General features: G+C 43.0%; 1 protein-coding gene across 7 annotated transcripts in view; it reads left to right on the top strand.

Annotated features, from left to right (window-relative positions):
* PRKCB (protein kinase C beta) overlaps positions 1 to 13,921 on the top strand; it is a 388,768-nt gene extending 374,847 nt beyond the window's left edge. For 5 of the 7 annotated variants that reach the window (XM_077141520.1, XM_077141518.1, XM_077141523.1 and 2 more), the window contains one exon: positions 7,055 to 13,365. In XM_077141520.1, coding sequence (XP_076997635.1) covers positions 7,055 to 7,213 — 159 coding nt within the window. In that variant the 3' untranslated portion in view covers positions 7,214 to 13,365. Of the gene's footprint in view, positions 1 to 7,054 lie in introns of all 7 variants that reach the window. The other 2 variants (XM_077141522.1, XM_077141519.1) reach the window with 1 other exon arrangement.
* The last annotated feature ends 782 nt before the right edge of the window (positions 13,922 to 14,703 follow it).

Below are 14,703 nucleotides of genomic sequence, written 5' to 3'. Positions count from 1 at the left end.
GATCTGGGATCAAATCATGGCTTTGCCATCTCTGTGCTGTTTAAATGGTCTGACACTTAAACTCCCTAAACCTGAGTTTCTTCATTGTGTGGCAAGGACTTTATAGAGCTTTGGGGAATATTACAGAAGACAGTGCCTGTAAAGTACCTAGCACAGTATCTGGCTCATATAGTAAGTACTTAATATACATTATTATTCAACCATTCGGCAATACTGAGTGCCTACTATGTACCAAACCCTGTATTGGGTCCTGGAAATGGTGAGCAAAACAGATGTGGCTCCAACTCTCATGGAGCCTACAGTCTAGCTGGGAACAGAGACAGTAAAACAGATAAACAAAGAAATCAACATGTTATTATTGATTGTGATATGTTGGATATTTTATCGCCTATGAAAGAAATGAACAGAGAATCTGATAGAAAATAATAAGAGGTGGGAGTGAGGGATCCGCTTTATTTGGGGATGATCCGGAATAGCTTCTCTGAGGAGGTGGCATTGAAACTGAGATCTAGAGGGAAACAAAATACTGCATGTTATTTTTACATGAAAAAAAAAAAAGCATAAAATCCTTGCTCTAAGGCACAAAAGACCCCTCTCTTTCGGACTTCCTCGTAAATAGACATAAGAGATAAAATAGCCCTGGTTACAAGAGACCATCATTATTAACAGAAAGAGAAGACTTTAATCTTCCTTTCATCCGCCAAAGACCAGAACATGCCAAATATTATCTGACTGTGCTAGGGAGAAAAGCCTTGGTCCACAAACTGCTTTAAAAACCGATCCAGTGTGTGCACAGCTTTCTGCTTAGCTGGCTCTTTCTCGTGGGATGGAGGCATCCCGTTTTCTCCTGCTGTGGAGAACTCGAAGACATAAAAACGACCCTGGGGCGGGCTATGGTGGCTCAGCAGGCAAGAACACTTGCCTGCCATGCCAGAAGACCCGGGTTCGATTCCCGGTGCCTGCCCATGTAAAAAAAATTTAAAAATAAAAAAAAATAAAAACGACCCTGAATTTCATTATGAAGATTTTGCACATTAGAAAAAAAAAGGTGTAGATTCCTTTGCCTTTTTCTCAGGCTGAATGGCTTGAGGGTCTGATCTTCTGGTCTCGTCACCTTGCTCTCCCCTGACATCTTGATGGGGCCTTTATCCATTCCTCCAGTATCCCACCCTCTCTCTCTCCCCTCTTTTCACCTCCATTTCTTCAATCAGCTCTTTCCTTCCTACCCCCAAAGAATCAATGTCTTTCCCTCAGGTCCTACTCAGCTTAGATGTCGCTTCCTCCAGAAAGTGTCTCCTGAGCCTCTTAGGTTCCTCGCCTCTGTGCTCACCCTATGCCATGCTGTCTTTCTTGCTAGACACAGGCTCCCTGAGGACAAAGACAGGGACCCTCATATATCATTGCAATTCCAGCATCCAGCGCATTGTACCTCAATACGAGCCTTCTTCCTCATTCTCCTAGCACCAAAACACACATTAGGGCAGCCACATGGCACACCTCTGTCTTACGGTTTTGACTAGGATGAAGCATGTCAAACAGCATCAGGGAAGCCTTAGCAATTTGGCTAAATACTCCCAATTTCTCTTATTTCTATCCCCCCCCCCCACCTTTTTTCCATGGCAATAATTCTGTCATTTTCAAAAGCTTTTATAAATTTTTTCTTACCACAAAAAGTTTACCTAATTGTTAGTTAAATTTTCAAAACTCCAATCAAGCATGAAAGGTAAAGGAGAAATTAAAATAATCGGTACCTCTCTTGGTCTTGGTAAGCCTGTTTATACATATGCATACATCTTTGTATATATATTTGTATATTTAATTTACAGAATGGGAACATATTGTATATAGTTAATTATATATTCCTATATCACTTCATGTTCTTCAACATCATCTTTTAAATTTTAGAAGTGCTTCTTTACATGGCAGTACATCAAAGAGAGGTATCATTATTTCTTTGTTTTCTCTGTTGGTCGATAGCAATTCCAAATTTTTTTCTCTAATAATTGTTTGATGACCATCCTCTTCCTTGAAGGGATAAACCCAAGAAGGGTCAGGAAAGGCTTCCTGGAGAAAGAGCCATCTGCCTGGAGATAAAAACCTATGTTGGAGGTAGCCAGACAAAGGGGAAAATAGTGGGAGGCAAGTGGTCCTGGAAGAGCAAACAGCCTATGCAAAGGCTTGGAGGTGAGAGAGTACATGAATGTTCTAGGAACTGAAACTGTTTCGGTACGTCCAGAGGGTATGTCAGGGTAGGGAGTGAGGGCAGAGAGGAGATTAGTGACCAGGTCACTGGGGCCAAGCCCTAAGTGGCCTCATAAGCCATGCTAAGGAGCGTGGACTTGGGGCAACAGGGAGCCATTGCAGGTGAGAGTGAGGAAGAGACGTGCTCTGGTTTGCATCTTTGAAAGATCTTCCTGGTTGCTTGGCTGCGCCAACTCCACAGAGCTGGTGTAGCCTACTGCACATTCAACAGTTAGACTCAGAGCTGTTAACAACACAATGAAACAGAAATTAGAAGAGAAGGAAATAAAAAAAGCTCACACATAACATCTCACAGATAAGCTTTTCAAACTGTCTGGGCCCTTAAATGCAGGAACACAATTCAGCCACAAGGCAAAATGCTTGTCCTCTTCAGTCCTGGGAGATATGCCGTTTGGGTTTTGGTCCTAGCTGGTTTCTGGCCCCCGTCCCTGTCCCGAGAGCCCCATAGTCTTATCCTGATGAGAAGGGGGCTGGATCTTCTTTTAGCAGCTACGTGAGACTGAAGTATCCACCCAAGACAGCCGGAGAAGCAGGTGTGGTCCGCTGCGTTTGTAATTAGATCCAGGGCTCGGAGCTGGAGCGTTTCTCCAAGGACACAGCAGGCACAGAGCTGATGGAGCTGTGGCTCCCAGGGGCTGACGTCTCCATTTAGGGAGCGCTCCTGATGCTAATGGGCAGTGACAGCTCCATTTGAAAAACACGGAAACACTTAACAGGGAGGCTGTGATCTGCCAGCCCCTAAGCCTCTTATTAGCAGGGAAATCACGCTCCGCTGTATTGTGCTCCTTTGGTTAACCCCTGTTCTTGCATCTCCTCTCTGCTATCTCATGTAAAGATTTCATTGTTCTCTGAGGCAGTGCAGGTGGGGTGGGGTGGAGGGAGTGATGGGGAGGAGGCCGCGGAGCTGCCAGAAGCTGTTTCTCTTTCTCCTATCACAGCCTCTGGGGAGGCCCAGGCACTTCTGGTCTGGATGTGAAATGGATGTTTTTTAAGAAAAATGGCCCTTGAAGACTCTCTGTGTCTCAGCTAATATGCTTCCTGTGCTGGCTGATTTGGATTCTGGCACCCAGGCCAATACCCTCAGGTCTGTCTTACAGATACCATCCCATGCCAGCAACTCCTGCCATCAACCCTCCTTTTTTTTTTTCTCAACTCCATCCCTCTGCTCCACCCCCTACTCCACAACCCTAGTCTAGGCTGCCATCGTTCCTGCACCTGATGCTTCTGACAGTCTTCCATCGGATGTCCCTGCTGCCAGTCTGGCTCCCTTCTCCTCTTCATTCCCCATTCTGCTGCCAAGGGACTTTCTGCATACTGACATCTCCACCGACTCAAATGTATCATAAACAAAACCAAAAATACTCTGCCCCCCCCTAGCTTCCCGGTCCCTGTAATAGCCCCACTCACACGGAGTCCAGGCCAAAAACCTCGTGGCCATCTCCAACTCCTCTCTTCTCCTTACACCATGCATTCAACCCATCAGCAAATTCTGCCACTCAAAGATCAAAATGTATCCCAGTCCACATGCATCTCTCCATCTCCATGACTGTCCTCTTGCTCCAGGCCACCATTCTCTCTTGCCCATAGCCTCCTAGCTGGTCTCGCTGCTTCCATTGCTGCCCCCCACCCCCACATCCATTCTGCACACACCACCAATGACCCTTCTTACACGTAAGTTAAATCATATCCCTCGCCGCTTAGAATTCCCCAGTGGCTCCCCATCAAGCTGAGATGACAATGCACTGTCCTCCCACAGCCTACAAGGAACTCTGTATCTGGCTCCTGGCCACCTCTCCACACTCAGTACCCCCTCTCCCTGATCACCTTGGCCTCATTACTGTTTCATGACTATATTAAGCGAAATCCTGTCTCAGGGCCTTTGCACATGCTGTTCCCTCTGCCTAGAATGCTTTTCTCCATACATCCAAATGTCTTATTACTCCCCTCATTTCCTGATATCTTGCTGGAAGGGCACTTCCTCAGAGAAATGGCCTTAGCTAAAGTGGCCTCACCCTCACTCTTTACCCATGACCTGCCTTTATTTTCATAATGGCACTTAGCTCCGCTTCACATGAAAATGCATATTTATGTTTACAGTTTATTTGTTTATTGCCTTTCTTCCCAGTTGAATGCAAGTCCCATGAGGGCATAGATTTTATGTCATTTATTGCTATATCCCCACTGCATTGCCCAGCACCTGAAACATAGTAGGTATACAATAAATATTTGTTGACTAAGCAAATGAGTAAATGCGTGACTCTGGACGATAAGCCCGATATACTATGTTAACCCTGGCATTCCATCCTATTTGAGAGGCTTCTCCACCCCAAACCCCAGACCGCAAGTCTTGATAGTGGGTTTGGGGGCCCTTCTCATTTCCTGAGACACGAAGCCAAGATATCAAAACAGCTGGCACAGGTTGTCCTGGGACAACAAATATGTTCCTTTAAGCTGAGATAAATCTTTTAAAAGTGCAAGGCTGTTTCCTCAGCATTTAAAACATAAACACTGTGGAAATATAGGCTGTAGGGATTCATAATGGGAAAAGAGAGCAGAATAATTCTAACACTGTGACATGTTGATACTCCTTCTGTGCCACGCACTGTGCCAGCCACATGCATTAGTTCACTTTACCCTCCTCATTTTAAAGGTAATTGGAACTATCCCTGTTCCACAAATGAGAAAGTTGAGACTTTAAGGAACTTGTCTGGAGCTGCACAGCTAGTGGGTGGTAATGCCAGGATTTGAATCCATGTCTGCTGTTGCATGAACTGGCTTTTATCCAAATGAGAAGGTAGCTGGAGACTAAGGCTCTCTGAGGGCTAAGTGCCTTGCACATCCATCAAATACCCCTGCTTCCCTTAACTAGAAGGCTTTAAAGAGTAGCTTCCTCCACTTACTCGAATTACCTTCACTCTTCCAGCTACTGAAGTTCAATGGCAGCTCTGCATTTTCTCATGGCACATTTTCAGAGACTTTCCTACTTGACCTCTGAGAGATATTTTGGCTCTAACAATGCTCCTCCCTTGTAGTCCGCTCAAGTCCTTAGCTTATCTGATGGTGCTCTTTCCCCCAACCTTTCCAAGATAATTTTGGGGCAGTTTTCTCATTAGCAAATGAGAATCAATCTACCTTGCAGAGTTTTACATGAATTAAAAACATGATATATATATGGCACTCTATAGACGTCTGTTGCATTTGAAGTGCTCAGTAGTTATTACTGTTATCACCTTTTTCTGCAGCGTATTCTGTCCTTTCAAAATGGTTTCAGGACTTCTTGCCTGAGCTCCAGACCTGTATTTCTCCTCCCTCTGGTCATAACCTAGAATCTCTTAGAACATGAGATCCAAAGCAGAAATAATCATCTTTCCTTAATTCTCTTACTTTCTCTTTATTGTTGACTGATAAAATCATGTTCTCTGTCATTTGAACCAGAGATCTCATCATCCTCAACCTTGACCCCTCCCACCCCCACCTGTCTCCTTTGGGGCACCCACTCCTGCCCCACTCCATTATTCAGTCAGTCAAAATGGAGCCAGAAGCTCAGGCTCTGAGGCCAGACGGGTTTGGTTCACACTTGTAGCACTGCTGTTACTTAGGTGCATAGCCTTGAACAAGTTACGTAATCGCTCTGGCCCCAGCTTCCTCATCTGTAAAATGGAGATGATAATACCCACCCTCACTTGGTTGCTGGGAAGGTTGAGGAAGATGAGGCAAATAAAGAGCTTCCCAGGACACCTGGCATATAGAAAATTCATAATAAATATTAGCTGTTAGTATTATTTTTACTACTACTGTATAATTAGGTTCTGGTTATCCTCTGCAGACACTGTGTTTAAAACTCTAAGACCTTTTGTACAAATGGGTTTTGTTAGGGAAGAGTAAAGAACAAGGAATCCTAGATTTAGTGCTTGTCTCCTTTCTTTAGGTTGAAACTAGTGTGTGTGTATGCGTGCACTCATGGATACACACACCTGTGTTATAACCCTGCCTCAGACCGTCAGACCTGGGTCTTTTCATATAGAAGGATCAACAGGATGGTTTTCTCTTTCTAGACCCTGATTGCCTTAGCAAGCACTATCTATGTTTCATCCTACCACCCTACCTTCCGATTTGGAGAGAGGGTGGTCAGGTTTACCTCCTGGCAACTCATAATTAGGAATCAGTTACTTAAGGAGCTAGTCAGAATGTCATGGTTGCCCTGCCTTTGCAGGCATCGCATCTAGCTATTGCCATTGGGATCCTTCTCCATTGACTAGAGTTTTGTAAATTCTTGTATTCTGCTAAGCTGGAAAGCACCAGTTCCTGACTGAGAGCCAGAGAACAACACTTTGAAGAATCTGCTGCTAAGTATTGGGCTCTCCCAGGTGATGTACAAATGGGACATTGGTTTGCATCTTGCACCAGAGGAAATGTTTCAGATGCCTTAACCAGCTTCTCTCAACAGATGAGCCTGGCTGACTCCTTGGGGTGGAAGGTGGGTGGGTGGGAGGACATGCCCCATGCGTGTGGCCCCTCCATCTCATGCCTTTGCCATTCAACTCCCAGCTGCGCAGAAGGACACCTGGGGCAGGTGCACTGAAGGTCGGGAGCCCAAGGTCATATATAAAAGGTCATGGGGACTTTATATTTTATGTTGCTCTCATTTCTGATCATTGAAACAACCTCTCTGAGGTAGTGAAAGGGAAGAGATTGAAGAAAAGCACACCCAATTTTGTTTGTTTCTGTTTTGTTTTGGCTTTTGTTTTTTTTTTCCCCACCCACCACAAGTTCTTTTCTTCCCCTCTCATAGTGTGGGCGAAATGCTGAAAACTTCGACCGATTTTTCACCCGCCATCCACCAGTCCTAACACCTCCTGACCAGGAAGTCATCAGGAATATTGACCAATCAGAATTCGAAGGATTTTCTTTTGTTAACTCTGAATTTTTAAAACCTGAAGTCAAGAGCTAAGTAGATGTGTAGATCTCCGTCCTTCATTTCTGTCATTCAAGCGCAACGGCTATTGTGGTGACATTTTTTTTTTTCTCATTGCAAAGTTGCATCCATGTTTTCTTTTCTGATGAGGCTAGAGTGACCATGTTTCAGACCCAAATGTCCTCAGGTAGTTTGCAGCATCTCTCTGAGATGGGATTATGCAGATGGCGTGTGGAAAAAGCTGCTGCATAATTAACAATTATCAAAGCCCTCTTACAGCATGTCAGCTAACTAACTAGATCCAGTAGGGAGAGAAAAATGCCTGCTTTCTTTCCCTTTTTTTCTGCACCACATTTTTACACATTCCTCTACCCCAACCATCTCATCTAGAGTCTTCCTACCGAAAGCACGGGCAGGCCTATGCTATCAGTATATTCCATTTCTAGACCTGGAGCTTTGCTTGTATCCCAGTACATGGTTGCTTGGCTCCAGAGGGAATTCCCCCCTTCTGCCTGTTCTGGAGCTTTGAAAAGAACATGCTAAATAGAAAATTCTATTTGTTATTTTTTTAAGCTCAAAGTTAAGAAGATTATTCAAGTCCTTTTAAAGTTCCAAGAATGTGCTTTTAGACAGTTTCAATCTAAAAGCACTTCAAGGGGTCAAAAGGCAACCAGCTTGGGTTGTGCCTTGGCTGTGCTGTGATTTCTGATACTGTGTGTTTCTAATCACCCACCTCCCCAAACTACTTGAAAAGGGCATTTGACAACATGTCTGAAAAGTGCATGGTCACTCTAGCAAGGTCCCAGAGGACCAGAGTTTACATTACATTTCAAATTTTATTTGCTTTGGGATTTTATTTCTGTTGTTGTTCAAATGCAAAAAATAAAAAAATAAAAAAAAATAAGGATACTCACTTTGTTACACATGCTATAAAATATGTGTCCAAATGTTATTAACCACAACGACCTGCTTTGACTTAACCAAGAAGGCGGCTCTGGAGCCAGGCAGACCCATACCTCTGGGGATGGGATTTGTCTAGGTTTGTTGCTGGCTTTGGAAAACTAATTAAATGCTGTGAGAAAAACACCCTTTCTTGAAACCAAGACAATTGTATTCTTAACTTTGATGTTGTTTTGCAAGATGTTTGTGGAGCTGTCCATTTGTAGCTGGATATGTTATGTGCCATTTTCCTTCTAGCATCAAGACATAATAATAATAATAATAAAGAAAAGAAGAAGAAATACTGTTTCAAAGAAAACTGCTCTCTTTGAAAAATGTGGAGCCGAACTGCAGAGTGGGACTCCCTGAGGCTTTAGGACAGAAAGGAACTAAATCCAGAGCTGAAGTTCAGGCAGTCAGAGAGGCAGGGGCTGTAAACCCTTCAGAGACTCTCAGGTGGTCCATGATGAGGTGAAGAAACCTTGCCTGGGCCTCAAACATTCACTGAGCTCAAAGCCCACGTTCTCAGTAGACTCAAGTTTAGGGGCCAGCTGAAAGCATTGTGGGGCCCTTGGTTTTCTTTTCAAAATTGCCGCTTCTCTCAGCATAGACTAAATATTCTTTCTAACAAGTAGCTTTGTGAGCCTCCAGAAGCCCAAGGCAGTCTCTTAGGTGGAAGAACTTTCATTTGTGAGTGAGCATATGACAGCAGGTGATGCCTTATCCCTGCCTACTACCTCCTCTTATCCTCAGGCAGCCCTAAAGAGAATTCTTATCACAATTCAAGTGATTTCTGGATAATCCAGGGCTTCTGAGAGACCATTAGAGGAAATCTAAACACCTGATGAATGTCCTTGAAGTAAGATGTCTCATCTTTGAGAAAACCATGATTTGGCATTCCACTTAGGAAAAGTCCCCTGCAGTTCATTCCTTTCTGCCCTTTCTCTTCTCCTTGCTCCAGGTTTTTGGGGTCATCCCTGCCATTGCCATTGTAGCTGCCACCTGAAGCTAAGGTGAAGCAAATTTGAGTTCCTAGCTGAGAAGGTGAGGGATTTAGAGAGGGAAAGAAATCAAGCAATACTCTCCTCACTTTATTGTTGGGAAAACCAACATCTGGAGAGTGGAAATGACTTGTCCAAGGTCATCCAACTGAAATGCAAACCCAGTCTTCCTGATTCTCAGCACAAGACTCTCTCTATTCTCAACATAACAGGAACCTGGGCCTGCATTTATCTCTGAGCCATGCCCACCAGCAGGCAACTTGTTTGAGGTCCTTCCTTTGGCTGTGGGTCCCCAGGTGTTAAACACATCCTCAGGAAGATAAAAACCATGGAGAAACATTGAGCCATTGAAAAATGATCTCAGACAACTTTAGAGAATAATGTAAGAGGGATGGACAGATGGACGGGATGGATGGTTGAATGTATGGATAGACATAAATAGAATATACCCTATTCTACATATATAGAGAATAAGCATACACACATATGTACATATATAATACAACACACACACATATATATATATAATACATTCTACATTTTCCAAGTAGTTCTTATCACTTTTAAAAAGTTTGATAATTATAAAAATAGATACTCAGACCAAAGTTTCTGTTCCCTTAAAACATCGAGAATTGGTCGGGGAAGTTTCTATGGAAGAAAGAGATCATTAGTCAGAATTCCTGCATTTCCTTTTTCTATCAACATCTCAAGTGCAGAGGAGATAAAGAAACAGAGCTTTTACCATATGTAATCTCCTGGAGATACTTTGCAAATGTGTCCAGGAAGAAAGATTTTAAATTCATTATTGCATTTATCCATTTGTCTATTCATGTGTCCATTCATTCATCCAGCACTGATTGAACACCAGCTGTGTGCCAAGTGCTATGCTGGGTCCTAAGGGCAGAGTAGGGAACAATAAAGGTGCAAACTTGGCCTCATCTGGTAAGAGGCCAGTCAAATTAAACAAGTAATTAAGAGCACATAATGTGATCCAGAGATGGCTAGTCTTTGGGTTAGTGAGGGAAGGTTTCTTACCAAGAAGAAAACCCATCACAAGTCTTTGGGTCTCCTCTTTCTCTCCATAGTCCACAGTTTGAGATTGAAGGAGAAGATGGGATGGGTGGAGAAGGAATGAGGCAAGGCAGTAGCTGGGATGGGTTAACTTCTAGAAAAACAATGGCATAAAACTCCATGCTTGAATAAACCACGGAATTATTAAGATATGTGCAGAGCCATATACTCCTATTTTCTCTTTAGATGGAGAGAAGGAGTTGGTCCTAAACTTGATTCTGAGCCCTGAGTCTTCCTCTCTGGATTTTTCATTCACATTCCTGTAAACGTTACCCTTTCTGGCCATTAAGGAGACACTACTCACATTCCAGTACATGGCCCTCAGCTTGACACAAGTCTGGTTCTTCTAGCCTCCTGAGACAGACAGAGCTTTCCCAAAATAGATAATGAGAGAATAAAAAAGAAACTAAATAAGAAAATCCAAAGAAACCTGAGCACAGTCAGGTTAGCCATAGCTAATTGTCTACCAGGATCCAAGAATCCTTCTTTTAATTTCTTAAACTTCTTGCTGATCTCCTTTTCTAAGAAAAGATGGGGTCAAAGTCACAATGACCTTCTTTGGAGAGTAACAGGAACCCAGTGGAACTATTAACTCTCCTTGGATGAATGATATTCTCATCTGACATCATATACTATCAATTCAGAAAGGAATTGCCCCCAAACATAGGACCATTCTCTCCCAACTAGGGTAAAATTCAAGAGTATTTTCTATGGGGAGCTGCCCACAGGACAAAGTGCAAAAATGCAAGTACTGTTTGGTTCCTGTGGCTGTTTGAAACATGAGTCATCACCAGTGTAGTGATGGGTAGTGGCTTCCAAAGTTGGGGTTGGTAGCAAGGGAACCTTTGCTGGATGCCCACAGTCAAGGAAGCCAGAGAGGGTTAGTAATACCAAGGCATGAAAGGAGGTAGCTGCCTGCCTTCTAGACCCATATAAACCTGTGGCCCATTCATAATACTTAATCTCAAAGACCTCGAGGTAACCTAACACAGTTGGGTTCATATTGGGACTGAAAATGGACAGTGGCCCGGGTGAGGGACTCTTAGGATCAATGAGAAAAAAGTCCCATTGTTTGGCCATAAGTGAGTTCCCTTGCTCAAGAGGCGTATGAGTTGGAAAAAGGGAAGGGTCTCCTTAATCAAGTCTTTATTCATTAATTCATTCTTTCTGCAAATAATAATAGAATAGCCTACTATGTGTCAAACACTATTCTTGGCATTGGAAATATAATAGTGAGGAAATAGACAAATACTTTGCCCTTATGGAGAGAAACAATAAACAAGGCAATCTTTGATAGCAACAGCGCAATGAAGATAATTAAAGAGATGTTAAAGTATGACTATGGGGATTGGGAGAGGGATGCACAGACAACATTAAATGAAGAGGTGGCATACAAGCTAGAGCTATCTGAACACAGGAAGTAACACATTCAGTTGCTGGGGAGTGGAACCTCCCACAGCACAGAACAGGATGACAGCAGGCAGGACAAGGCAGTGCAGAATGGGTGGGGTGGGGCAGGAAATGGCCCACCATCCAGAAAGATTGAACTGGACCGATAGTGGAAAACAGCTCCAAGAGCATCTTCCTAAGTATGTTCCGGAAGTCAGTCACACACCCCTCATCTACTCTCCCCCAGACACACACTGGAAGAGGGAACTCCATGGGAATGTTACCTATCTCAGGGAAGCAGCCAAAAAGAAGCAATTTTTGTAAAAGGCTTCTGTGAAGGAGAATGAGCGCAGCAAGAAGAAATCCTTATCAGTCAGAACCCGTTAAGCCTAAACCTACAGCATGATGGCAGTTGGCCAAACTCTAGCAAGTCAATCAATCCTCACTGACTCTTCCCCTCTTTATAATCTGGTACAACTCTTCCTTCTGCCAGGCAACCTGCCTGGTATGGGTGAAACACAGGCATTTCTATGAACATGCATTATCATTGGTTGCCTTCTTATGAAATAGCCATCAGGCTGTCCCATCCCACCCCCACCCCCACCCCCACTCCAGGCAGAAGAGCTGTGACAGGCATGGTTAGTGTGGTATGGTCAGGTAAGAGTCCCTAACCCCTTGTGCAATCTTGGGCAAGTCACTTCACCTTCCTGTGCCTCGATTTTCTCATACACACACACACACAAAAACAAAAAACAATTGCCAAGTGAGTTCAGTTCTACCTGCTTCACAGGTAGGTGTGGTGAGGATGGGAAAAGATAATGGGCTGACAAGGACTCTGCAGAACTGAGAGCATCATACAGATGTTAGAAAATCTTTTTATTAGCTAACCCTCTGATGATCCCTGATTAAATTTGTGACTGTAATTAGTCAACTGGGGTTAATGTGCCCTTAAAAAAAATGTTAGATTGGCTAGTAGAATTGGGTTAGTTTTTTTTTTAAAGGCTGCTCTTATAGATCTTACTTTAAGCTCTGGGTTTTGTTTCTTATAGTTTGTTGGCTATGCATACTGTAAACATCTTTGGAGAGAACCTCTAGTTAATGAAGATCCAAATTTTAGGCTTAGGTTGGGGTTTTTGAGCATCCCCTTCAAAGCTTAGATTGCACCACTGAGTGTTGCATAGGTAACGGTCAGCTACTTTCATTAAACGTTGATCCTGTCTCCCCACGTGGCCACTCTACCTTAAGTGGCTAGGCAGCAGTTCCCCTTTTCAAAGAAAGAAGCCTCATAGCCCCAAGGGTTGCCATGGAGTGGTTTTCTCCAGGACACTCTACCCAAGGACTAATTATATGAATATTAGTCCTGGTAAGAAGCAGTTTCCAATTCAGTTCATCTGGTAGCCAAAGAAAACACACGTGCATGCTCACACGCACACATGCACGCCACGCCATGGCAATCCTTAATGAAATTCAATGACTTACTTTTTTCTTAACAAATTGCCACTAAGTTCTCTATCCCGAAGTATAGACAATATACCCAAGCAGCTGCTAAAATACTGTCAGTACAGGGCTCTGGCTCTGCCCATGAGATGCCATCGACTTCCCGATAACTGGCACATCTTGGTCACATTTCCTTCTTCTTATGCTGTGTTAATGTATTTGCTTTCCATTTGGCAGAGAGACAAGCGAGACACCTCCAACTTCGACAAAGAGTTCACCAGACAGCCTGTGGAGCTCACGCCCACTGATAAACTCTTCATCATGAACTTGGACCAAAACGAATTTGCTGGCTTCTCCTATACTAACCCAGAATTTGTGATTAATGTGTAGGTGAATGCAAACTCCATTGTTGAGCCTGGAGTGCAAGACTTCAGGCCAAGTGTATGTATCAGTTCTAGTCTTCCAGGATTCACGGTGCATATGCTGGCATTCAACATGTGGAAAGCTTGTCCTAGAGGGCTTTTCTTTGTACGTGTAGCTTGCTAGTTTGTTTTCTACATTTGAAAATGTTTAGTTTAGAATAAGCGCTTTATCCAGTTATAGAGGTACAACTTTTCCAAACTTCCAGAAATTCATCAATTGAACAGACAACATCAAAACTACTGTGTCTGAAACCCAAATGCTTCAGTATTTGTAATTTTTAAAGTCAGAAGCTGATGTTCCTGGTAAACGTTTTTACAGTTATTCTACAATATCTTCTCTGAATGCTAAGCATGACTGGTATTTTTAAAAGTTGTGAGTAAGCTTTGCAGTTACTGTGAACTATTGTCTCTTGGAGGAAATTTTTTGTTTAAGAATTGGTATGATTAAACTGAATTAATATATGCAAAATCTCATGTACGTGTCTACTTTTTAAATGAACTCTGGGTTAGAGATTGCAAACTGGAAATCCATAAGCCAATGTGGCCAGTAGATGAGCTTCCTTTCAGTCATTCAGAATTTTTTTAATTGGATTCATTTTCAACATTTTTAAGTGGGGTATTGTATATAAATATCTGGAATTTCAGATTCACATGAAATAATCAGAAGACTTACAGCACTGGGCCCACCTTCCCAAGTGGAAATATTTAGAAAGAACTGAGAAATGGTGTCTCCTTTAAAAAGTGTGTATGCTCTCATTTCACCACAGTCTTCACTACCCCTATTGTATTACACCCTCCATCTCCGGGTCACCATTGCCATTTGAAGTTGCGACCTTTGCCAATTGTAAGTCACAATGCTTCATGACCCCAATATTGTCTTGTGTCCATAATCAGGGTATATGCACAATTAGTCAGCTAATTGTTCATGTTAATTAAGTGCTCAAGAATCAAGTATATAACAAAAATTTCATTCTGGCTATGAAAAGTCAGGAAAGAGGCTTGAGTCAACATAGAGAATGTGCTTTTCTGTGGTCTTTGAGGATGTTACTGTTTGCAAAACTACTTAACCTGTCACCGTTTCTCCTAATTCAGCATATACATAAAGGTATATGTGCTCTTCCCAACTTGTCCAGGGCAGCAAGGGAGGGGAAAATAACGGAGATATCTATCGTCTAAAAGTTATTGGCATGATAAGGAGCCTCACTCTTGCAGATCATTGAGGCACTTTACTGAATCACTGGGTGTCAGCCTGATGCCCTTTCCTCTC

The sequence above is a fragment of the Tamandua tetradactyla genome, chromosome 23 (genome assembly GCF_023851605.1).
Source record: "Tamandua tetradactyla isolate mTamTet1 chromosome 23, mTamTet1.pri, whole genome shotgun sequence".
NCBI classification, from domain to species: Eukaryota; Metazoa; Chordata; class Mammalia; order Pilosa; family Myrmecophagidae; genus Tamandua; species Tamandua tetradactyla.
This window is presented reverse-complemented; position numbering and strand designations above follow the sequence as displayed.